Source organism: Diprion similis, chromosome 7 (genome assembly GCF_021155765.1).
Source record: "Diprion similis isolate iyDipSimi1 chromosome 7, iyDipSimi1.1, whole genome shotgun sequence".
Classification (NCBI taxonomy): Eukaryota; Metazoa; Arthropoda; class Insecta; order Hymenoptera; family Diprionidae; genus Diprion; species Diprion similis.
Window position 1 is genome coordinate 6465702 of NC_060111.1, and position 27929 is coordinate 6493630.

General features: G+C 35.0%; 1 protein-coding gene across 2 annotated transcripts in view; it reads right to left on the reverse strand.

Moving 5' to 3' along the window:
• Positions 1 to 9602: 9602 nt before the first annotated feature.
• LOC124408054 (zinc finger and BTB domain-containing protein 7C-like) overlaps positions 9603 to 27929 on the reverse strand; it is a 67136-nt gene continuing 48809 nt past the window's right edge. For both annotated transcript variants that reach the window (XM_046884713.1, XM_046884712.1), the window contains exon 4: positions 9603 to 10711. In XM_046884713.1, the coding sequence (XP_046740669.1) occupies positions 9698 to 10711 (1014 nt within the window). In that variant the 3' untranslated portion in view covers positions 9603 to 9697. The remainder of the gene's footprint in view (positions 10712 to 27929) is intronic.

The window sequence follows — 27929 nt, forward strand, 5'->3', positions numbered from 1 at the left end:
GGTAACAATATTTGGCGTTGTTTCTATGCAGTGGGTAAATATCACTACATCGATATAAATATAAATTTTTCCAGCAAGGAACTATATATATATATACTATATATATATATATATATATATATATCTTGTATATATGTATAATATATGTATTACATGCATCTATTATACCGTATTATTACAACTGCAAACTGCACGTGTTCAGGTACGAAAGTCTGCATGTATTACCGTTTTTTTCTTTTTCTCTTTTTTTCTTTCATTTACTTACTTTTCTTTCATTAAATTAAATCACTTTCGCGTATTGTTATATTATCGGTACAAGTAACGGTTAAAGGTGTGCTTTAATATCTTTATATGCATTTATATTTATACTTTACATATTAGTAGAATATACATATATATATATGTATATGTACGTATATATATATATATATATATAATAGAATCATTTTCCTGCAATCACGCTGTTTTGATGTATGTAATATCGATCGATCGATCATGATCAATCGATTATTATTATTATTATTATTGTTATTATTATTATTATTATCATTGTTATTGTTCACGGATAGGTAAAGTTTAGTTATTAAATCTGTCTAATGTATTTAATATAGGTATGTATAGTGTAATATATTCGTGTTACGTATTAAACCCTATGTATGTATAGTATATGTGTATAAGAATTGAATAGACATCGAAGAAGACATCGAGACGATATCGAGATGAGAGAAAAGGGGAGAAATTCCATCGATTTACTACGAATAATATATAATATATGGTATATATGTATACCTGTTGTCTGTCTAGACTATCACACAATAATAAACGTTATAATTATATGTAAAACATAGAGTTTACCATTGCAATCTATCTCTACAATAATATAATCAAGCTAATTAGGGGTTTTTGGAGTTGAGAATAATTTTTACAACAAGGCTCGCTAACTTCTAAACACGTTTTCTCTAGTATTGATATTAAACCACAATTATACATATAGAAGTAGGAGTAGTATTAATAATAATAACAATAACAATAATAATAATAATAATAACAACAACAACAACAACAACAGCAACAACACACTACTCTAGTTATTATATTATACCTTAAAATTAACAACGCTCCGCACGGACGGACCGACGGATATCCGAGGATTGAGCAAACAGCTATGTAACGTATTTATTGCATGAAACGCGTAAACGGCCCTATCATCTACTGTATGTATAACGTATTACATATATCCACAATATGTCTTCAATATACATATAACTATATTGTGGTGTTTTGCCGGGACGGACGTTGCTTTAGGCTGCAACGTGCACAGCGAGCTTGCCTTTTGACCTTCTTTTACTCCTTTTACTCCTTTAAAGAATTGGCAAAAGTTGAAATTGATGGGAGAAAAGGTAATTAATCGACTGTGCAATAATCGGTCTGCAATTTTTTTTACCATGGGCTTAATGAAAAAGAAGATTACGTTGGACTGGGGTTCTGTTCAGCTGGTTTGGATGATTTGAACAATCCAGTTGCTAAAACTAAACGCGATTTTCAATATTAATCCCATGCATGTATTTGATAATTGACTTTTTTGCGGACACGAAATTTAGGATTATTCCCTGTTGCAATTCGGGTCGTTAGACAAAGCTGAAACCTGATTTTTTGAAAATTTCAGATACCACGTACACTTTTTTTTAACCCTCTAATTTAGTCAGGCTTCTTGAACAATGTTAACCATTATTTTTAAATCATACTTCAGGCCTCACGTGCACTTTTCCATGGGGAAGGTGCGCACCTTATGCGCATGCGTCAATTCCTTCGAATTTTATTGGCTGACAGTTACCGGCCGATTGAACAGCCGGCGCGATACCAATCGCGACTGTAAAAAAATGTCCCTAGGAGCTACCGTTAGCTGTGGACTCCTAGGGACATTTTATGACAGTCACGATTGGTAGTAATTGTGGGCTAATAAAATTCGAAGGACTTGACGCACGCGTATAAGGTGCGCACTTTTCACATGGACACACGGTATATGTCGTGGAAACTGTAGATCTACGCATTTAAATGAATTTAGAAAAATTATCGAAGTTGAGATGATTCGGCAAGTCGATATTTCGTTCCGTAAACTCTCTCGAATTTTCATGTTTCAGTCGTTGTATTTCAATGTTACAATTCGACAAGTATGAGATCCCGTTAACATAATACATTTAGGGAGGGGAATAGGAGACGTGGCGCGCAGCAATATGGCGCCGAGAAGTGTAATCAGCTGATGGTTTTCGGTGAATCTTACGAAAACTGAGGTAGATAAAACCGCGTGCAAGCTTCCGGGCTTTTATTTTTCCATCCAAAATTCATACGGAGAAAAAAAATCCGATAAATAGTAACTTTTATATTTAAATACGACGCGGCCATTTTTTCCGTACGGAAATATGGCCGCTTCTCTCATCGTACAATCTAGCATAACTTAAATCATTCTCTGACGATCCTCGATGTGTTCAACGCGTTCAATTCGAAATTATTCATCGATAGCCTGGGAGCAGAATTCGACTTGCCGGTAGTCTCTGTAAAATTAAGTATCGAATCGATCGTGACGAGTTTAAAATTAACGCATGGTAAGTGTTGCATGTGGGATACATTATCGGTCCACGTGTGAAACCTGGTCGCCTAGTCCCTATAAATTGATGGAACAGAAATTCTCACGAATTGAAGCTGCAATTAAAGAGCCGTTCGTACTTGTCGCTCGTTATCTAAGACATACTATATACATAGGGTATATTATACAGGAAAAAAGCATGAGACTATATATTTCACAAAATTTTATCTCGCAGACGTAACGTTATATACGCTATAACAGGTATATATATATTCGACCTGAACTGAAATGCCGAGTAAATCGCTCCTCGCGAACATCAAAAATCTTCGGCAAGCTGTCCTCGCAAAACATTAGAATAAAATAAATTTTTACCACGTTATAAGATACGCGTACACGTGAATTATCATATTGACACACGGTGATCATTTTAATAAAAATAATTTCAAACTCAAGAGAATTACAGTCACGTGATTTCATTTCGCGAGAAATTACGTTATTTTAAACCCTTGAATATAGTGTTTGAAAACCTGTTATATGTAAGAAGAATGAGAGAAAAAAAAAAAAAAAAAAAAAAACAGTTTTTCTATTTGCAATTCGTAAAATAATCACCCTGTGCTATATCTGCGCGCGCATATTCCATATATTATAGCTATTACGTTTTTTCTTCTTCATTTTCTCCAGCGCCTTCTTCTACGTTTATTATAATCTTTTTGTATATGTATCATAATCATACTATATATTATTATATATATATATATATATGTGTATATATATATATAGTCAATATTGAATAACACATAATTACGATTACATTCAATAATTATATCAATTAGTTATTTCTTACGCGTATATCACATCTGATCATTCAGTCAATGTAGGAAGACCCTATCGCTCTGCAGCCCTGCGCCAACCTCAACAAGGTAGATCGTTTATCGTAATTACCACTTGCAGTATTTTCCCTATACATCTTTATACCAATTGTCTTCTCTATTTTCATTATTTATTTATTTATTTTTTTTTCTTACGTTTCTCTTTTTAATTCAACTTCTCTTTAAATTTCGCTAATTTTTTTTTCCCTCTCTCTTTCCTCCTATGTTTCAGCACCTGAATCGAATTTTACTTCGAGTATAATTATCTACGATTCACAGATTTTCGTCACTCTATCTCTCTACTTCTATACGGTCGATAATCGCCATTTTTACGGTTGTATTCTATTTTTTAACCTTCGGTTCGTTTTCTTTTTTTTTTAATTTTTTTTCACGTCATCTTATTTCGTTTGTGTGTGTGTGTGTGTGTGTGTTTGTGTGTGTTTTTACCTTTTACTTTTAAACTCTTACAGTTGCAGTTCTTATACATATATGCTCTAAAGAGACACACAAATTTTTTTTTTTCTTCTCTTTTTGGTAAAAATCTTAAATCACCATCAAATATTTATATGTATAGTACACTTAATTATATATAACTTATAGTATAAATATAGGAACATTCATTAAATATGTATACATATATATATATATACATATATATATATACATATAATGTGTGTGTATGTGTGTAAATATATTGTTGGATAGATCATTATTTATATTTTTATATTACTTGGTGTTGTATATTATATATACGATGTACTTAGATTTGTAATATTATGCATATATCACACACACGTACACGTACATATTATATTATATATATATATATATACTTGGGGTAGCACTTAATATTGGTAAAAAAACAAAAGTTTTTTCTCTCACCTCTTAAATACGTAGACTCGAAGTACAAAAAAACAAGTTTTAAACGCATGGTCCGCTCTTAATTTTAATATTCACCCGTGACCCAAAGCGCCTTTCCAGGAGTTAAAATCGTTGAAGAAAAAAAGAAGAAAAAAAGATAGAAACGGCAATGAAAGATTTTTTGGTATTCATCTTTTATTTTTAATTTGTGTAACCTTTAATATTCCGTCAAATAAAAAAAAAAAAACAGTTTTAAAAAAAATTTAAATCCTTTGTTACGTCGATCAGAATTGTTTTTAATAAGATGAAATAAGAGATTATTTGATTAGAATTTAAGAAGCAGAAATAAGGAATGTTTTAAGGAAAATTTTTTATGTAAAAGAAGGTAAAACTTGTACAAAAATGAGATGAAAATAAATGTTACCATCTCCGAACATAATTATTGTCAATCTAGCGTTGTGGTTTTTCTGATCCGATTATTTTTCGATTTTCTTCTATTTATTTCATGTGGAAAAAGTAATGCTGTTGAAATACGGAAAACGGCATTGATTTTCGCAGGAAAAACTAGGTGAAACTTATTTCTTTTCAAATCTTTCACCTCGATAATCACTCCCAACCGATTTTAACTCCTTGAAAGGGCCTTTTGGGCACGGATTAATATTAAAATTATGAGCCGATTTCACGTTTAATAATTATTTTTTAGTATTACAAGTTAATTCAAGGGGGGAGAGAAAATAAATTTTGTTTTACTAATGTTAAGGGCCACCCTAATATATACGTATGTGTGTGTGTGTGTGTGTGTGTGTGTATTTTCGGAACTCCAAACGTCTTCACCCAGCTTCGGACCTTCACTTGCGTTTCCAAATTCGTGGTAACTAATTTCAGAATATGATAATTATTTCGTTTTTTCGTTCACGTCATCTGCAGTGAAATTTTGCATTTTTTAAATACTTCGAAAGATTCGAAAAAAATATACTGAATTTTATGCAGAATTATGAAAATCTTGAGATCGTGGAGAAAGTTACTCATATATGCCATTACAACTTAATTTATTTTTCTAGATTTTTAAGGACACTTTTAAAAAATTCAAAGTTACTACAGATAAATTCATGCAAAATTGCAAAGACTTTGCGACTCTGCCGAAATATGCTTTCGTCGATTTTCAAAATCTTTTTGACATTTTGACCAGAGATTTCTATAATTATTGCTAAAAAAATCTACAACGATAAATGGAGTCGTAACGAGTAAATGATTCGTGACTTTCAAGCCGATGAAGAAAACACGTTTTAATTTTTGAAATCTCTCCTTAAAATTATCTGTAATTTTATTTAGATTTATGATAGTGGCTCGAAAATTTAACGCCCAAGGCTTTCATCTTCGGAACGGTTTTTGGCATCGTAAAAGTAAAATACACTTGGTTGTACAATTTGCAATTTGAAAATGGCGACCGTCCAACGCTGGATGAAAACTCGAAAAAATCCCCATTTATTTTAAACCGTCATTTTGAATGCCCGTATCTTCCCTGACGTCTGGTTTTGAGGCTTTTCATTGCTGTATTCAGATCCTTATTTCATCTCATCATTACGTAGACTTATTACTGTTTTTACTACACATTATCATATTTTTTCGGTAAGTAAAAAAACAAAAAAAAACAAAAAACCATTAAAGTGACCATAAATAACCAAACTAATCAGAAAATGATGCCTTTGATTTAAATATGGAAGCGAAATGAAGGCGGAAGTGAACTAAGTTTGGTAAAAAAATTACTCAACAAGTTTCACTGCTTTCAATTTCGAGTTTAAACGTTGAACGTGAGGTGGGCATTCCGAAAAAACTTCATTCCTATGAATATGTTTTCACGAAAGATGAATACTTCATTCATTCATACTTCGTTCATCGTTTTAAATTTCGTGTCACAGATGCCCAGGCGTCAGGGAATAAAATTTCCGTCCATTCACAACCAACGTATTTGCCGGACGGTAAGATGGACAGATTATCATACACATAGGTATAGACGAACAGCTAGACACGTATAATAGCAAAGTAAAAAAACAATTAATGTTGTAATTATAAATTTCCAAACGAATAGGAAGAAATATATATATATATATATGTATATAGATATAGATATTGATGTATAGTAGTAACGAAACGAAACTAAGCAAAAAATTATTTTATAATATTCTTAATGCATCGTTCGTCGTTACTTGTGTGCAAATATACAATATGAATTTCGTATATAATACATATATATATGGCGCAGTCCAACTCATTTCGACTTACGTACATTTTTTTACTTTTCTACTAAACACTAGTTTATTTTTTTTATTTTTATTTTTTTTTTTTTTCAACATTTTTTCAACACGGTTCGAATATTCTACAAATTTTTCAAAACCATTTTATCGATCGACAAAGTTTAGAAGTGTGAAATAATTCTGACCAAATCATATGTCAAATATAAAAATTTTTAAGCTTAGAGCCAGAGTGGAGAGATTTTTTCTACTTACTGTTTTCAATCTGTTTCCAAGAGAAAAAAACTTGCAAAAAATTAGAAGCAGAAGTCGTTTTACTACGGATGGTAAAAACTCAAAAACATTTTCATATTTCACAACAGATTATTGAGAATTTCTTCCAGATTTTTACCAAGACTCTTTTGTTCCTCTTAATTTTATTGATGAAAAAAAAAAAAAAAAAATTGCACATCGTAAACTGGTTCCAAAAAATCACAAAAAAAAAAAAATTTCCAAAATCCGGTACGACGTATGAAATTATTTCAGCAATGATATAATAGTAATAAAATGTCATGTAATGAAAAATGTAAAACAAAAAATCTCATCACTCATGTTGATATCTGAAACACGAATTTTTTCACATTTCTAAACTGCGTCGATCGATAAGATGGTGTTGAAAAATTCTATAAAATTCGAACCGTGTCGAAAAAATCAAAAAAAAAAAAAAAAAAGAAAAAAAAAGAAAAAACAACTAGTGCTTTTCAAAGGGAGAACAATGACATGAAAAATTTAAATGATCCGGACTACCCGATATACATACTTTTCCAATATTGTGTATTCGTTGCATCGCACCATCAATCAGTGAACCAATCGTGAATCATATTACGACATAAGATTCATCATTTACCTGTGTTTATATACTGCAATACGTATATACATATACGTACTTATATTGTGTGTATATGATGTATATATAGTGTATCGTACATTAGTTTCACATGTTTATACGTGTAAACGACAACAGACCAATCATTGTTATAATAATAATTATTATTATTATTTTCTTACCTTTAAATCTCCTAGATTAATTCTAAATTGTTACGCCGGAGCACCAGGCTAGCCTTTATGTTTATGTATCTGGAGGGAACCTGAAAATACAATCGAGGAAATTTTCAATATTTGGCACGCAGATGCTTTCGGTTTGGAGGGTTGGCTGCCTGGATGCTTCACGAGCCGGACAATCTCACGAGTAGAATAGCACCCATATTCAACTTGTCATTATGATTATTATAATGATTATTATTACTAATGAAAATTATTGGTAATATTGTTATTCATTATTATTATTTATTATTATTATTATTATTTATTATTATTCTTATTATCGTTATTATTAGTTTCGTCTTACGCTTTGAAAATTCACTTAAATTTATTTTCATTGTTATAGAACTTTTTTTTTCCCTCGTTATCCTTACTTACTCTTCGCCTCATTGTTTTACTTAACGTCAAGAAAAGAGGAGAAATGGATTAAGAAAAATGAGGGATACGACAAGGTGGCACACGACTCCCAGGATTATGGCGCGAAAATTGAATTTATAACTACGCGCTTTACACTCCAACGAGCTGTAATTAATGACGATTGAAATTCAGGAAACAGGTTGAGTATATAGATGAAAGAATTCTGCCAGTTCGATGTACGGTTTAATTGACAAAATACTTGCAAAATAGAGAAAAAAAAAAAAAAAATTACGTCGTCGGAAGGGAGTCGAAGATCGAATTATTGCTGAGATATTAACAAGGGACTCAGAGTCTCAAAGGCACCGGCACACACACCATCTGGGAGTCGTGCATCATCGCGGAAAAGGATCGATCTCGTAGGTAACTCTGGAACGATTGTTCTACTCTGAATATAATTTATAACCTTTGGGTGCATATATATATATATATATATGTGTGTGTATGTGTGTGTGTGTGTTTATTTTAATCGCGAGATATATAAGGAGAGAAGATCAATGCTCACTTCGTTTTCGCAAACTGAGTTGAGTTGAAATGGTTCGAAAGACGACGAATGAAAATCGGGACCATTGATCGATCGTTAAGGTTTTCTGAAAGTCTATACGATTCTAAAGGTAACTGTAAAAATCAAAATCACTTTTTTCAACCCACACTTATTTTTACCGCATAAATTCCATACGATGGCTTGTTTCCGATCGAGAAAATCATTCAAGCCACACGTTATTATTTGGTTCAACTTATACGTGATACGCGAAAATTCGTTGTACATTGTCGATGATTTGAATAGTTTTAGGAAAACAATACTGAAATTCAAGTTTCTTATATAGTACCATAGAAATTTCGAATCGTTTCACAGTCCATTTCTATTTTCATGGTAATTCATCAACCACATGATATTGTAAAATACACTGGAAATGAAAGATTTGTACGGTGATTTGCATGTGGATGAATATTTCCATTTACAACGATACCGAAAGTGATGAATTTAATATATATTCAATCTTTTCTCTTTACACTCTCGGTCCGGTTTGGAAGAATATTTATGAAACGATAAGTCACACACACAAAATGGCTGTTATGGTTACTACAGAGATTCGTAACAACTTTTTTTTTTCTCATAGGGAAAAAAATATTCACGTTAATGAATTTAGAAAACCAACGACAAAGAAAAAAAAAAAAAAACACAGTAAACAAATGTTGACCATTGTTTCGCTCGACGCATTCTCTGCACGTTCTTTGGTAAATCCTTATCACAAATTATTTTCACTAGCATATTGTAAAAATCTTAGTTCTCTTTCTTTTTCGTCGTACGCTTTTTTGCCTCCTCCAGAGACACACTCGCCGATATAAGAGTACCTAATCAGTTACCGTTGATATATTTCGAGAAGAGAACATCAACGTCAACTCATCCGTCTACGTTCTTCCGGTACATATGATCACAATACGAAATCCGATCAACGCGTACTTACATCAATTCTCGAAGACGATGTCAAACCATCCCCGTACTTGATTATCAAAAGTAAAATAACTTCCGTCCCTAGGATAGTAAACGAAAAAGCGATCAACAACCGCGCGGTGTGGATGGAAAAAAGAAGCGGGTCCTCTGATTAGCAGCTGAAAATACACCCTCGAAGCGGTTAACGCTGATGGATGTGGGTGGTGAGGTGCTTCGATAGGTAATCAGCCCTGGCGAAGCACTTGCCGCACATTTCACAGTGGTAGGGTCGTTCGCCGGTGTGGATGCGAAGGTGTCTTGTGAGGTCGCTTTTGCCGCCAAAAGCTCGTCCGCAAAACAGACACACGAAGGGCCTTTCGCCCGTGTGCTTGCGGACGTGGAGCTTAAGATTCTCCTTCGACCTCACGCACTTGCCGCAAAATGGACACGCGAACCGGCGCTCGCGTCTCTCGGAGTCGTGGCCTCTGAGGAGACCCAGCATCGTGTCTGCAGGCTCACCACGATCTTCGTCTTGGAGCCCCGCGTCCTCGGCCTCTCCAACTTCGCTGCCACCACCGCCCCTGGGACCGACGGCGACGTCGACGTCGACTGGAGCCCCGGCCTCCTGGAGGCTCTCCTGGACGCTGGTCGTCTCGGAGGTCGTTTCTTCCCTGGGAGCCTCCGGCGAGGCAACCTGGACCCGGTCTTCAGCGTCCGGGAGGCTCGGTTCACTGGTCGTCTCCACCTGGGACGGCTCTCCGGTGCTCGAAACCTGGTCACTACGCTCCGCGGGCCCCGGCTGCAGGGACTCGGGAACCCGGTGGAGGCGCTCTAAGGCGTGATTCAGTCGGTGCTTCTTGAAGGACTTGAGGTACCGGAATTGCATGCCGCAGACGTCGCAGGTGAACAGCTTGTCCGCTGGGAGGCGTGCGCGGTGGTTCTGCTCCCGATGCTTGACGTACGCCGATCGGTATCGGTAACGTTGGCCGCACTGCTCGCAGGTGAACGGCTTGTCGTCGGAAGGGTGGCCCGCGTGCTGCAGCAACGCGTGACGCTCCAATAGCCACGCGGATGGAAACGCCGCCAGGCAGACGCCGCATCGACGCGCCAGGCTTGCCAACCCACCCGACGAAAAGAGCGAGCCGTGGGCAGCGCTCGACGACCTCTCCATCAGCGCACCCCATCCTCCGACCTCCAAGCCCAGAGCCAGTGATACCTGTTGGAAAAAAACAACGGTCAAGTTGGATCTTTAAATCTGTAGGGTCAACTGAATTTGCCAACAGTGATCGCTGAATTAGAAATTTTATCTTTGAAGATGATTCGTCGTCGGATCGTAATTGAATCGGTAGATGCTGTAACACGACTGCGAATATTTCAAGTAGAAATTCGAAAATATTTTCGCAATGATCTCGGGTTTTCGGTGGGAGAAAAAATCTTTTGTTTCAACTTGATTTGCCACACGGGTTGCTAAATGTAGTACATTATGAAACAAGGGAATAATCGATTTTATTCCTGTTTTAAATATAGGACTTTATTCCTAACTCAACTTTGGCAATTATGAGAAGTTTATAAAATTACAGAGAGATGTAGTTCAGAATGGAAGGGAAAGAGTTGCAAACCAGAAGAACTGAATTATCAATTTACGGGAAATGTAAGGTCATATTTTCGGTAAATGCGGGAGAAAAAAACTGCTACTTTTCCCCACAGGCTAGGGAAAAAAGAAAATAGGGTAGAATATGCCACTTTCGTCCCGCTTTCCAAACGTAAAAAATTGAACATTATGGTTGAGTCGGGAATAAAGAAATTTACTCACTGAATTTGAACATCGGTTGACCCAATTGAGTCAATGATCGAATCAAGAGATGTTCAGTCGCGAAGAATTTCGTTATTATTCCGGAAATTCCGGATGATAAAAATTTATCTTGGCCAATGAATTCTGTGGAATCAATGGTCAGTCAGAAGAATTTTGGAAAAACCCGTGCAAAATGGGGCAGTCAAGAGGAAAATTTGATCACATGGTTGTTCGAATGTGGTTTTTTTACTCGTGTTCATCTACTCGTGTTTATCGAAAGTATTCCACCTTTTTAGCTAAGAAACATATTTGTTTTTCGGATTGACGTAGGACATCTTCAAGAATTTTAATTCCTTTCAATCCTCTATTATTTAATCTTCTTTTCCATTTAAATCGTTAATTATTATCAATTACAAAACAGAAGCAAAGTGCATATAAACATTTAGAAAAAGATCATGACTATATGTTTATTCAAATCCTGTTTGTCTATCCCATTTATCGATTATAATAAAAAAAAAAGAAAACATTACACTCTCCATGCAGCTGTCGAGAAAAAAAAATCCTCGTTCACTTTTGAACCTGAGACAAATGTGCCCCATTTTGATTTGTAGAATGTAGGCGAGCATATGTTGGTGACCTAAAACCAAACTTCCGTTCTTTGGATAGTCTGTCGAGTTTCCAAGCTTCATTTTCTTGCATTCTTTCTTGAAAGAATTTAGCAATATTTTATTTCAGTATCTAAACAGTGTCTTAAAATATTTAAAAATTGTTATACCGATAATTCAGGACTCTCACTTTACGCTCAGCTGGCAGATTGCTGGGAATAAATTTCGTCAGAAAACTTTTCTCGATTGGAATGTGAAAGATAAATGTGCCATTGAGAAATTGGGCTGCGGATAACGTCGTGATTGTTATACGGTAGTCAAAAAAGTCTGCAAGCAGAGCTTACAAATGAAGTTTGATGGCGGGCACCTTGAACCGAGTAAATTTTTTTCTCTGTTACAACTTACAACTGAATTATTAATAACGAACGTTATTCGGGATGGATATGAAACCCATGGAATTTATGTTGGAAACCAAAAAAAGACGGGACAGTAGTCCAGCATACATGTAGCTCTACAATTTTTGAGCAGCTCGCTACACTCGACTTGAGCACTTTTGCACTTATCTGTCATGATCGCGATAAGATCCTGCATCGGATAGAGTCGATACATATGTACCTATTTTGGATAAAAGAAACATTGTAAACGTCATTGAGGGGATGTCTGTGAGTTGTTACAATTTTCATTCAATTTTCATCTAGTGTCCATTTTTTCCTATCGTCGTTAGCGTGAGTTTAAATGAATCAATTCCTCACATTACACTGAGAGTTGTTAAAAAATTTCAGATCTGCTATTTAATTTCGAGTTAATTACCTAGTAAAGAAAAGCCCAAAATTTATTCTTGCTGTTTTTACAAGGTAGTATCAAACCAATCGATTTCGTCTTACACTTGTTTTCCCGCAAAGTTTAACCGATTTTTTTTATCAACCTAATGGGTTCAAAATGGTTAGAGATGTTTGTCTCAACAATTCATTTTAGACCATTTATCAAGAAGATAATAAATGTTGGGCCAATTTTTGACCACTTTCGACTTCAAATAAGCCATCCAATAATATTGTCACTTCAAAGATGTGAATAAGTGGCTTTTATCGTTAAAAATTTGCGATTCGAACACTTTTTTTTTTTTTTTTTTTATGAAAATATTGTAACGGCGATACATTCTCACCATAATTAGATGCAGATGGGTGATCGGTTGAATGACTGACGAAGAGACACACAAACGGAGTTAACACAAACAGTTTGCATTTTTTATTCGACAAATTGTTATATTACAACTATGATATGCATTCGTTCTTCTAAGAACCGAAACACAATATGAATTATACAACTTAAATTTATAGTGATAAATAAACTGAAACCTCGTAGATGAAACCAAAGCATCGGTCACAAAGTTTCGGGGAGTTAAAATTTTCCATCTTAACGTATAAAATCGTCCAACAAGTGATTGTGAAATGATATAAATTCAAAGTATCATCTCGATCTCAATTTTATGCTAACTTCGGAAAATTTCCCCTTAACTTTTCGCAACTTCAAAATCTACTTTTTCCGTCATTCCATAATTCTTTGCATACATATCTCGATACATGTGTAGGTATATGTTTGTGTACATATATAGGTATAATAACATATCACACGTGGCAAGACTTTCGCACATTTTGCATATTTCGAAAATATTTATAATCGCGTGAATATGATCTTTATAGTCTGTAGCCGGTTAATTTTATTCTGCCGTTTCTTTTCCCCCCAAAATATTATATGTATCAAATCAATGATACATCACAATCGCTTTTTCGCCCAACGTGCTTAAACAGGCTACCGAATATTGGCCGCAATTCAATGATTAAATTCTCTGCAAGTGCGTCTCTACGATACATTACACTATTATATAGGTAAGTGTATCTATACCCATGTGTTTAGCGATTGAGTGTCTCTCTCTATTTCTCTCTCTCTCTTTCTTTCTTAATGAGAAATTCCATTTCAATTGACTTCAAACTTACTGTTTGATTTCTACAGAATCCTGCAGCATCTTGACAAATAGGGGAAAAAAAATCAGGATTTCAAGTCGAAACTGAGTTCGGAGAAATTCAAATTCTTGAACAACGTGCGAGGAAAAAACCGTCTCAGACGTTTCACGGTATTAGCCGCCGATGGAACGAGTTTTTTTTATAATAATAATAATAATAATAATAATAACACATTTCGTTAAGTTTGAGGTTGCAAAAATTGGCTCAAGTTTCGAGAAGGGAAAAAAAAACAAAAACATCTCGAAAGTCAGTATATCATTGAGAACAAAGTGCATCCATAGTCCAATCATTTGAAAAATCGGTGAAAAAATCTACGGCAATGCCATTTGCGCCAATCATAGTAAACGTAAATAAAACAACGACCCTATACTATGTAGAGAAAAAGAATCTGGATAAATTCGAGTAAAACTAAGGCTAAGATATGAATAATTTGAGGAAAAGTAATTTTATAATTAAAAAGTTTATAATTATTGATGTTTTTGGAGTTATTTTACTTGCGTTAAACAAATCTTAAGTTATTGGTAAATTAGTGACATTCAGAGTAAAGGTGAATGGAAGAATATCCGTTGTACCGTGCTTACAAAAAGCTGTTTGAAAAATACCAAAAGTTCAGTAATTTCGAACGTGCAGGAATGTCGTGGTAAAAGTGTTCATCATCATTGACGCAAATAACATTGGTGATAATTTTTCTCACAATTTTTCCGCATCTCTTTCAACCTTCAATTCCGCCTGCGAGTCGCATTCGAAATCTCCTCTAAATACGCCGAGAGTTGCTCGACAATTGCAACTCGTCTAGTTTTTTTAAGTGTAACCAACTTCGTATAAACGTTACTAGATCACAGCGGCGTCGTTACCCAGCGATTCTTAATAGGTGAGAGGTTATGGTTGACTGTCACTTGTCATCCGGTCGATTCTAGGGAATTTGTTCCGGTTGTAGAAGGTTTGCTTCAAGTTGAAAGAATACATGTCAGCCAATCAAAATCAAGCAAGTTGAATCGCGCGCACCAGGAGCAAGTCCTGTCAAGAGAACCTCTAGGTATATGACTAAACATCTCTCTCTTTCATTATCTCGCTATAACTCCAGAACCGCTGAACCGATTTTGATGATTCTTTTTTCTGTGGATAGTTACAACGTCTGGCGAGAATTTAGGCCGTACTTTGTTACAACCAGATTAATAGTTTCAGAGATATAACGGTATATATATAAGACAAATCGGAAGAAGATCGGACGCTTATGCGAACTCTTACTTAAAAATGAATGCAAGTTATGTTCAAAAGTTTTCAAGGTCTCGACGAGCTCTACGAAAAGGCCTGCCAGAGCACGTGTCTAGCAAGTAGTTTTGCCACACGAAGCATTTGAGAATATTAGCAGGTGGAGCTCCGACAACAAGCTGCTAGTTATTGTTAAATAAATAAACCTGAACTTCTCACCTATAACAATGGAATGGAATTCGTGGGGAATTCGGCCGATTTGTCGAATGGAACTGAGGCCGGCCCCTTCGACGAATTTTCAGTGACGTCACAAGGCGTTTTGTGTCAGGTGACGCGGCGTTATACGTGTGCGAAATCGGCTATTCGCTCTCTCTCTCTCTCTCTCTCTCTCTCTGGCGACGCGACAGCTCAAACGCGACGATCGTAATAGTCACATCTCGTTCGGCGGGCTTTTGCTATTTTTAGTTCACCAAGTGTCACGTGACGCGAGATTTTATGCGTATGTCCTACACTCCTCTACACCGCCAGCGATCCGGAATATCTAGGACCCGCAAGGTCGCGTTCGAACTGCAGAAGAATTCAAAGCTTCGTGCCTCGCCTTTCGCGTTTCGCGTTTCGCGATTCGCGGTCGCTCCTGCTCTCCGATCATTTAATACTTATGTCACCGCGAATCCCGGTTGCGTAGGTGCGTCGACCTTGGAAACCACGTGGTTTTCATCTATTTTTTTTTCTTCTTCTCTTCTTCTCTTCTTCTTACTTTCTCTCGCACTTTCTTTCGGTTACGTCATCAGCTGTTACTGCACGCGTTTTTTTTTATATAATCTACACACACAATTTACAGTGAATTTGCACTGGCATACTTTCGGTCTTTCCGCCTTATCGGCGAAACTCTTTTTTCTTTTTCTTTTTTTATCTTTCTCTCTCTCTCTCTCTCTCTCTCTCTTCTTTATTTCTTTCATCGTTTATCAAGCGATAAGCTCAACGTTATCACGCATCATTATATCAATTTTAACGTATAACACACGCGACGTTTATTTTATTATCACTTTTTACCCTGCGAAACTTTGTCGCGATGGGTTTTCATCAATTTTCGAACAGGATGCTAATTTCGACAACAATTGCAGGTCGCATTTGTTAAGATCGAGATATTTTTACAACCGTGTATTGGATTTTTCGAATTCAGCGCTGCATTGTTATGTCTGAAAATCACTCAACAGAGGTTCAAAGTCGCCGGTTTCCAATGATAGAGTTGATAAAAGCAACATGTTTTACAGTCAATGGTACAATTTCTTTATCACTAAATTTAGAGTGTACAATTATAAGATCCTCGGTTCAAAATTCAATTCGAATTGAGGAAAAATATAACGTATAAAAAAGTCCGTTTTTGTGCCAATTTGTTTTCTCGATGAAAAAAAAGTAAACTTATTACATAAAAAAAATCACTTCTAATTCCCCATGATAGAAAAGTAACATTTCCAGTTTTTTCCACGACCATTAAAAATCCCCTGACAATTCCAGGTTTTCCAGATTTTTCAGTTGTCAAATTTTCATCAAGAGTGGCACCATTTTCATGGTTCAAATTTTTTTCACTGCGTTATAATTGTTTGTGGATTTTTAATTCTTTTACAAAACGACGGTGGCAATACATCGTTTGTAATACGTGGGGGAGTGCAGGGATTAACGCGGTGATTAAATACCTCGTACAAAAAAATGCCCGTCAAGTCGATGTCAGCTCGCTATTAAAACCAAGCTGTATTATATATTGCATATAGGTTTATAATAATGGCTATAATACGACGATGACGTGAGGCGTGAACGTGAAATGAATGGACAGAGAGTAATCGAACCATCAATCAATCCCTCATTATACCTGTATATGAAAATTACACTATTATGCTACGTATGTATTGTATAAGGTATTGTTACGTGTATAATATAAGGTCTGATATCTGTCACCAAGAATTACAAAACATGTTGTTTTTGTTATTATTAATGCGTTTGCGTATAATATTAATTATGTTAGTATATTCACAGGCAATTTCTCACGGGATTTTATATCGATTACGTCATGTACTGCTATTATAGATAATTAATTGTTTGTTTATATTTGCTTCATGTTTGTTGTATGTATAGTATAATATATAATGTAACGTAAACAATTGTGTAAAATTTTTGTTTGAATCCATATTTTTTCTTAACATTTTCTTCTCTAAAATTATATATTTCAATCTATGATATTATCGTGAAATGAAAATCAACTCGCTAGAAAAACGAAATATTTACAAAAAAGAAAATAAATTTTCAGTCAAAATTCAAACGATTTTTTGCAATTGTGTACCTTAGAGGATAAAAAGGATTTTAGACGACGGTTCGATCGTAATTCTCGAAGCGTTATACGTAGGTGCAGTTCAACAGGAATGCGAATATCGCGAGTACAGAGATACGATATTCCTGCAGATATTACTTGAAGAAAATCTAAATTTAGAATCAATCGCGTAAATATCACCGATATATAATACCGTGTATATGTATAGATGCAACGAATGCACAGTGCAGTGGCATTGTCATGACTGTGCAAGCAGCGTCGAATCTTATGTACATGGAATTTTCATAATACTATCATTTGCCTTGAGGACGAAATGATATAGAGTATCGCGGCTGCAGGTACATCATGATCGGGAGGGGAAAAGAACGGTCAGTTATTTTGCAGGAACACCGTCTATACGTACATCGTGCATGAAATATGCAGCGCGACTATGTATAACGCCCGTCTGTGCATATTGAATTCTGATGACACGACCGATCTATTTTACAACCGGTCAATTTTTCACTTTGCAGATGTTTTAAACGACGTTTCAAACGAATAGCCCAGTCCAATTACGATCTGACATGGAAAAAATTGCAATCTTGAATTTACTGAATAACTAGTTTATTCTCAATATCACAAAAAAAAATGACAATCCTTATATTTCCTACAAGTTTGATCCTTATAAATTTTTTCCTAGGATCGATATCTTTCCATGTTTTCGGTAAACAACTTCGGTAAAATAACAGTTTTTCATGTAAAATGAAAAATAAACGTATGATAGTGCAATAATCCACATTCGAAAAATATCGAACCAAGGGAAAAATTGATAAGGACCAAACTTGTAAGAAATTTAATTCCAAACAAGATTGGTAATTATTATTTTTCGTGTGAAATTGAAAATAAACGAGTTGGTCAGTAAATTCAAGATGGCGGCTGAAGCAATGGGGTGCTAATCCCGAAAACCAAAATGTAGACTGCCAGTGATTCTCTCAAACGATTTCCGGAAGAGAATCGCTACTTGCAATTTTCTTCGTGTCAGAAAAGTATAAAGATAAGAGAAAAAAGTATAAAGTATTACCTAATAATCCAGGAATTGGGCAGGCCTGAAGGTGACGATCGGTTCTTTGGTGTGCAAATGCAGCCGACAGTCTGCTGAGTAAAACGAACCGTCGTAGAGTGAAATCGAATGAGTTCACTGGATTTTTAACGATTTTCAAGTAATTTGAAAAAAGGTATTCGAATCTGAGCTTACGTTTATAATTTAAATATTTCCACACTTTTGATTAATATAATTCCAAAATCCTCGTTGATTAGTTTCGATTAGAACAAGTCGATGACGGACGAAGTTTTATGAATTCCAAGTAGCTTACAAGCCCAACGAGCTTCTTCTGAGAGTTCATTCGCGAGTAAATCCAATTTATAACTCCTCGTCACCAGGTCACAAAACCTCTTCACCAATTAGAATACATCGTGCAATATATTGAAAATATCATCATATTATTGCTGTAACTCCATGACACTTGTTATACTTGCAGTAATTTTTACAATAATTTAATCGCCATTATTCAGTGATTTCGGATCGTGATGAAATGGATTATTTGAACCAAGTGATATTCGTTGGATTCAACTAACCGCTATAGTAAAATGCAGTGAGCACAATACTTACTTAATTCAATAAAATACTTTCATCGGACAAAATACTTGTGACAATTTAATATAGAATGGAATCAAACCTTTGAATGATCATGCTGAGGATCAATTTATTCAAGATAACACGACGGGAGTTACTTGCAATAATGTAAATATTGTATCAGGAAAATGTGTGATTGAAATAACTAAAAATTTGATTGAACGCACCTTAATCATTTTCTTTTAAAAATATTAAATTGTTATATCAAAACGAATTGAGCATGTCCCAATTTATGATTTCTTGGTAATCAGGTAATCAAATTTGACGTTACAAGTTTTTTTTTTTGCATTAACTGAACATTAGAGTCATTCAAGCGCACAAATCGGGATTTTTCGACCGATATCTACGTAGAAGTGTAATTTGCAAATATATCAATACTTTTTGTTTATTTCTGGTTAATATTAATTTCGATCACTCAATACTTGACACGATACTTTCATTGCTTGTTACATGTCTGAAGACAAGTTTGTCTCACGTTATCTGTATCTTAACGAATGCGCTTCCGACTACCCGGTTTTATAACTATCTCCGGAGCTACTTCTGTAACGAGAAAGTTCGCCACCTAGTGGCCGTTTATAGTACTAGTACCTATACTGACGTTTACGATGAATATATCCTCTACTCGTTTAAAAGCACGTGGTGTTCTTATTACATCGTAAACGAATAAGTGCAACTGATTCAACCAGTGACGCCAAACAAGCTCCGGTTAAGTCAGCAAAGTACGGCGTTCAATCGATGTGAAGTTTTTGTTGGCTAGATTCATGTACTTATTTTATTGGAAGTATCTACTTGTTTCCATCCACAAAAATGTGACTTCAAGGTATAATACATAAAGTTGAAATGAAATGAACATTTAGTTGAATCAATTTTGGTAACTTATCAAAAGGTCCATTCGAATCAATACTTCACTCGATCGCGACAAGAAAGGTTTTTCGCTGAATCAAGGAATTGCATAGACTTTGACTAAATAATCTCGACAAACCAACTAAAACGATATTATTGAATTGCAGTAATTTCACTTGTAACAAATGAAGGGATCATTCTAGATCGAAGTGAATGGATTCCAAAAAAATCTATTTTCTTAGTTCTCGAATGCCTTTTTCTCTGTGTAAAGTCTAAGCGTAAGGAGGACAAAATAACCGACTGAGCCGTGATCGCTCGGTGAAAAAAGGCAAGCAAGACTGCACCCTGGTTGGCAAAGGGGGTTTGAAAAAGCGAAAGCTCATTGGCCGTGCGCCACGTTGAGACCAAGATCGAAAGCTGGGCTTTGTAATAGCGGCACGGCCTCACCCGGTGACCCGATGCAGAAGCCAGGGCGATAAGTGGGGTAGTAGAGTAACTCTGAGCAGCCCTGGTTACCGGAAGAGGGTCGGGTCGCTAAGGGTGGATCAGAGTACCGAGGGCTGGCTCTTTTTCCCTACGTACAGCGCAGGTAGGCGTGTCCTGAGACCCTGCAGGGCGTTACGCACCCTCTGATCCCTAAGCGCGCAGGTCAAGGGTTTCGACTAGCTGAGGGAGGATGGAGACCGGCGTTTTTGCTTCGAAGAGATTCTGGTGAGATATGCCATGTGCAATTGGCCGCCGCAGCGGCTCGCGAGATGAGGACCCTTATGCGGGTGAAAGACAACATACTTCCAAGGAAAGTACCCGAGATGTACCTCACGGATGTCCTTCATTCTGTGATATGGTGTAGTACTCCAAAAAACGTTGGGAACGTAATTTTTTTTAACCGCCAATTTGGCCATTTGAGGGGTGAAAACCGTTCCTAACTTTCACCCCTTGAAAATGAGACAATCAAGAAATGTAAGCCCTTTATTGGTGTAAAAATACTGTGCATTTTGTCCGGAAATTTTACAGCATAGTTAAGAAGTTCTAATAAATTCAGTTTTGGGGTGATAATTTTTGGGGATTTTTCAACCCTCAAACGTTCTATCGAGCCGTACGAGAAAAAAAAAAAAACGTGTCTCATGTTTTTTGATAAATCGTGAAATACCGTTTCAGCAAAGAATCAATAAGGTACTCGAAAGGCTTTTATCGACTTTATACAAAAACTGAACAACTTTGACAATCTTCGGGTGTCTAAGTTTTTTACTTCCTAAGTTCATCGATGGTTTTTAAAGAAGAAAAAAAAAGAACCTTGAAAGATATTACTATCACCCTAGAAGTAAAAATTTGTCTTTTCATTGGTTCACCACGATTTGAAGATGACAGAATCACTTCCAACTATTTTCAGGTGGACGCATCAGGTTTGCTTGTAATCGATTTCATGTCCGCCGGTATTTCGAGAATGGATAAACGGATTTTCATCACTTCGCTCTTGATCAATGGTTATTTTTCTTACCGTTCAAGCTCATCAGATTTTGAATCGAATCGGTACAGCGGTTTTTGAGTTATTCAAATAACAAGAAAAAATAGACTTTCCAAACTCAATTAACGAAAAGTCAACAACAGATTAACAGGCTTTCATGCTTTTTCTACCTCAATCAATGAAGTTGTGTTGGACATAGATCGCGAATTATGAATCAATTGACCAAAAAGAAGGGGCAAGTGGGGGGCGAGGGGAGGGGCTCCAGAGTTATGACGTATTATTTTGGGAATGGGGGTCTAGAATCGTCCAAAAAAGCGAACGTATTTGTTAAATGGCACCTTACGTATTACGTATTACGTTATTTCTGTGGACCAATTTCCTGACGCGTTTGCAATTAACGACGCGGGTTGATTTTGCAAGTAGATCGAAAAATGTCTAAGAGCTTCTGTAACTTCATAGAATCTATATCAAAATCGTAGCTCTGTCGTGAGATTAGTGAATAATGATTATGAGAAAATTCTCCACCCATATTCTCCCGATAAATAAATTTCTCTGTAAATGTTCGTTTATCTGAGAAATGTGTGAAAAAAAAAGTCTACATAAATATTAATTTTGTATAATTTCATTATTTGATTATCTTTAATTTTAGATTGATATTCACGATTCTTGATCAATAGATTTTCGGAAGTTAATCAGGATCGAAAAGCATACCTCTCATACCCTGTCCAATAAACAATATTTGAACAACTCTGTTACAAACTCGGCGGTGATTTTCACAAGTTTAAGTTTCTGACGCGAAATTCCAATGGTCTAAAAACCAGATCGCATGCCGTTCAATTGTTAAATTTTGTATAAGACTTTAACCAAGACGTGCACGTCCGCGTAAGAGACGTTTTGGCGTCGGTGACTACAGTCGCTATACCATTAACCTTGGGTGTAGCAAAGTGAAGCGAATTGGCCAAGGCGGCGTTGCGGATCCGCAGATACAACACAGGCGTGTACAACAGGTATGCACGTATGTAGGTATCAGCATGCATATATATGTATACATTATACATAACACACTTCTATACAACGTAAGTATGTATAACATATCTAGAGGCATGCGTGAAGTCATGCCAGATTGCCGGTATACATACGTACAACATACTTTACTGCAGCAGAAATAAATTTTTCTCTTGTATATAATTTGCACTTATATATATAAGTATATATACGTATATATGTATGTATATACAGTGCGCAACGATTTGAGTCCAATGGACATAGAGAATTTACGCTACAGAGATGTGTAAAAATAACAGTTTCACACATATGTATTTTTTTTTTTTTTCTCAGAACTCTGGTAAGCTAAAAAATTTTCAGGACTATTTTATAGTTCAACTTTGTTCGATTATGTCATCTGAATTTTAGTAGATTTGGTCACGCTATTCCAAGTCTGTTCGATTTATTGTCTTTTTTTATTTTTCGTTTTATCTTTCGATTTCGGAAAGTATTACATGTCTTGGGACTATTTTGTTACAGCTTCATTAGATCATCACCCGAGCTTTGGTTAATTTGACTGGATGGTTGCTTAGGATTAGTTTCTTTCGATTTACTGTGACCAAATGAGGTTATAGGTTAGATTAGGTTAGGTTAGGTTAGGTTGGGTTACATTTATTTTCTAAGAAGTCTGACAAGCTGGGATTTCTTGTCGGAAACTGCGACTGTCTTCGTAAAAACGCATACGCGAACGGGGCCAAAAATGAGGCAAACAAAAAACGACCAAATCAAGTGTGAACAATCTCGTTCGTTTAGTGCGAATCTATTCGTCCTTCACCTCGATATTACTCTACGAGGAGCTTATGTAACACGCGGACGTCGTTTTGTGAATGCGTTGGGTGAAAAATTGATTGGAGGATTACCAGATCCTCGATGACATTTCGCATTGCGTTAAGGTATGTCACGAATCTGTTGTGTCCGCGTGGTGATACTAAAAATCTTATAGAATAGTCGGTTGACGGTTGATTATCTACATGTTATTGTTCTTATAATATCCACGATTCTTTGAACGTAATTCATGCTCCTCCTATCAACAGTTGTCACCACATGCTCTCCAATTAATTTTGAAAATTATACTTGGTTTCGTTTGTCACTCGTTTGATAAGCCCGCTCGTGACAAGTCCAATCCGCTACATCCCCAAGCCAATCGAAAACTTGCCCTACTATACCGACAGGGAATATTAAACGTTCGACTACGCATGTGCAAGCCTTTTCATCTCTTTTTACGCAGGCTGACCACCTTGAGATTCAGCTCTCAAATGAAGCTTTACATACAGGTTAATTAAGTGATGAAAATTTTTATTTCGATCACGCAGATTTGAAATAGTTGATGCAGTAATGTGGGAAGGCTTGGAATACTTTGATTATTAACTGGCCGATGACCGATGGCAGCCACGAGACATCGCGACCGCATTATTTCAATTCGCCACTTGACGCGGGCGAGTTTCACACTTCACGTCCCGTTTCGAGTGAGTTGGCTCACTTGTCTTCGCCGACCAATAGAGTTCAATTATTTTTCGCGCACGCGCAGTCGGTTACTCAGCCTTCTACGTTTCGCTCTTTACTCTCGATACAGTTGCGGTACCCGATTTTTCGCAGTTCTATTTCCTGTCACCCCGCAAACAGCGTTATAACGAAAGTGAACTGTTTAAAAAAAAATTATTGCCGTAGGAACGACCATTTTTACGATGTTATATAATTGACCACGAATGCCCGTGTTGCAGTGATGCCTGATTAATTCATTTTTTGTCGCCTTTTCGTCATCTTTTTCGTCATTATATGTCCATCATGCTTTACAGTAAATAATATATATTTCTATAATGTATATATCATAGATAAATTATTCATCGTATGTCTAGATAATTTTGCATTGCAATATCTCCTTGTTATTCACCTTTTTGTTAAATATGTACGCAGCATCGTGTGATAATATTGTAATATATAATATGTGTATTCATCACTATTCGCATATTGTATCGTAATAATGTGTTTCTTTGTTTCGGTGTAATATGTTAATATACCTATATATGTATATATATATATATGTATATCAAATATACGTATTTGCCGTATTTTTGTTATTACTATTAACATTATTACTATTATTATTATTATTTACAAAACGTCGTCGTGATTAAATATTTATATATAATTGCTTTTCTCACTTTTCACCTATATATGTATATAATACACTTTTCATTTATTTATAGCTCTACTATGTATATGAATATATTTAATTATTGTATAATTTATAGTGTTGCGATTTGCGATATATTTATATGTATATAATGCATCATTATATACCCTATCCTAATAAACTATTAAAATACTAGTATAAATATCTCTCGCGACGTATTCATCAGACATCTGAGCACTGTACACATTATACCCTATATTTCATTATTATATATTCAATTCAGTATAATATATAACTATATTATGTGTAGTCTCAATTACAGGATTATTATTAACAGATCCGTGAAATTGAATTACAGCAATTGTCTATTTATACGTACAATATGTAACCTACGCTTATATAAAGCTATGAATATATAATGCATATACAGGGTGTAACAAAATTGACAATTATGGGATACAGTATTGAGTTCGTCTGGATAGGCAGAACTGAGTAATTGCATAAAAGCAAAAAATTTATTGGAACGCCAGTTTTCTCAAAAAAAAAAAAAAAAAAAAACGCATATAATCGGTAGCCAAATGGTAGTTAACTTTTTAATTTATATGCATTTTTGAAAAAACGGGGGTTCAGTTTTTTTACCGTTAGTCCGGTTCTGCTTATTGAGACGAAGTCATTATTATTTCCCACAATTGCCAATTTTGTTACACCTGTACCTGTATACCTGTACAACGCAAATACTAATAATAACGACTTCCGATTTCTCCCCGCATGCTAGACTCATTTCTCTTCTTTTACCTCTGATTGTGAGTGATAGTTTTTTTTCTGTTAATATCTGTTGTTGCGGTTTCTTTTTTATTTTTTTATTTTTTGGTTTTTTTTTTCGTGCTTCTTTTTTTTTTTTGGTTTGTTTTTTCTTTTATCGTACATTATTGCTATCGAATTCATTGCATATAGTATACCTATATACACACATAGTATAACACCAGATTCGCTTTCATGTGAACTGATATTATTTCCGTACCCTCCTACTGCGTAACTATAATGGTGATATTGTTGTAATTATTATTAATGCTCGTTATCGTTATTGTTGTTATAATAACCATTATCAGTGTTAGTATTGTTGGTTTTCAATATTATTTATTACATTATTGTTAATGCTGCTATATTACACGAGACTGCGATGGGAGAGAAGATTTGGGTTTTTTTTTTTTTTTTTTTTTTGTTTTTGTTTTTTTCGTTTTGGTGTATCTTGCTTAAAAACTTCTGTATATAAATAATTCGAGTTTGAGGTGGCACGTCGGTGTAAACCAATTGAAACGCTCGCGTTCATGTATACCATGTCTTGTTCAGAAACTAATATATCGAGAACGAATGTTATAATATTACACATGTCATACCCACAGAGTGAGTATACATATAGCTAACGGTCGAATGGTTTAACGCGCATGCGCAAAAAATTCTCGAGTATATTGCAGTTGTTTTGTCAAGATTACCAACATTTTTCTGAGGTTACATAAATCGCGGCGAGTTGCCGTCTGGACTTGTAACGGTTGGCGAACCTGACAAAACAACTGCATCTGCTCTCTAGAATTTTAGCGCATGCGCGTTAATCGTTTAAGAAATGAAAGTAATTTGAATCGAGAGAGAAAACGATAATGATAAAAATAATTGAAAAAAAAAGCTCAATAAATTTCTTTAAACTTCGTGTTCGATTTCTGATGTTAAAAATACTATATGCACACGTGTTGTACATACATTCATCGTATTTATATGTACATGTATATACGTATATATGCAATGTACATATATATAAAATGTAAGGTTTATTTATATGGTTATCGTAGCTAAATACTATATATTATTGATGTAGATACGTAATACAGATTTCAATGATATCCTCTCTCCCGCGTCTGATTATCTATTTATTATTATAAGTACCTATGTAATTATTACATTATTATATATATATATATATATATGTATTATCCGTATTTTAGTAATAATATATCGCGTTATATATTGTTCTATTTCATTATTACAATCGTTATTAATGTTATTGTTGTTATTATTATTATTATTGTTGTTGTTGTTGTTGTTATTATCTACATTTTTCTGTCTCTCGCGATTCTCTCCCCATTGTAACAGCAGCTATGTATAAATAAGTATATATATATGTACATACATATATAGTATATTATATATATATATGTATGTTCAGCCAAAGCGAGGGGGCAAGGAGTGCGCGTTTTTAATTTAATTCAACATGTTATAATTTATGTTAGTGCTGTTGATTAATTTTTTTTTTTATCTATACAGGATATGATTACCGGCAATAATTTCACCAAGGCGCTAACCCTCGTAAAGTGATTCTATTGAAAAATAACTTGTTGACTTTTTCATTTCGATCATAGAATACGAAGTTGTTTTTATAGAGTTGATTACACTTTTCACTAAACCGGGTTGAAAAATTTTTTAATATTTATTTTTTCTGGATGCGAAATTTTTCCGTTCAATGTATTTGATTCGGAGATTTTAAATTTCTTTGAAGTATTCATAATTAGGTAAAAGGCAAAAAAAAAGACGAATGCTGGAGATGAAATTTAATTATTTTAATATCATTTGCACGTTCTCCCACACGCACTCGGTTAGATCAGATGCATAACGGGGATTCTCAGTTAAATCACCGGGTCATCGGCCTAACCTCGTCGGAATTTTATGTCCGATGGACTTTGAGTTTTTAGTATGACCTCAAGGTTTTTGAAATTTTTATTCCATTTATTAAAGGTTCCACGAACCTTATAAATCATAAAATTGAGGGAAAACATGAAAAGCGATATCTTTTGAATAGATGAGATTTTTTTTTTTTTCTCAAGAATTATTCTCAAAGCTCAAAACAAATATTTTCGTCACAGTTTGAATCCATTTTTTCCATTTTCCTTCGAAATTGATTTAGAAAGGAAAGAAAAAAAAATCCCATTGTCAAAAACTATGACGAAAATATTTCTTCTCAGTTCCGAATTTTATTTTTGTTTCAACACTTTGCGACGGAAATTTTTTTTTCGCCCATTTTTTGGATTTTTTTAAAATTATTTTTCTCCGATAACATAGCAAATAAAAAAAAAAAAAAATACCAGATATTCTTGTCCCGATTTCTCTGAAAACAAAAAATCGTAAATTTATGATATTTCGCTCTTCACGTTTTCTCTCAATTTTATAATTTTTCGACCTCGCGCAACCCCTAAAAAATGATATAAGGTTTTTTTGAAAATTTCAGATCATATTTTGGGCAATAAAAAAATCAAAATCCATTCTACATTAAT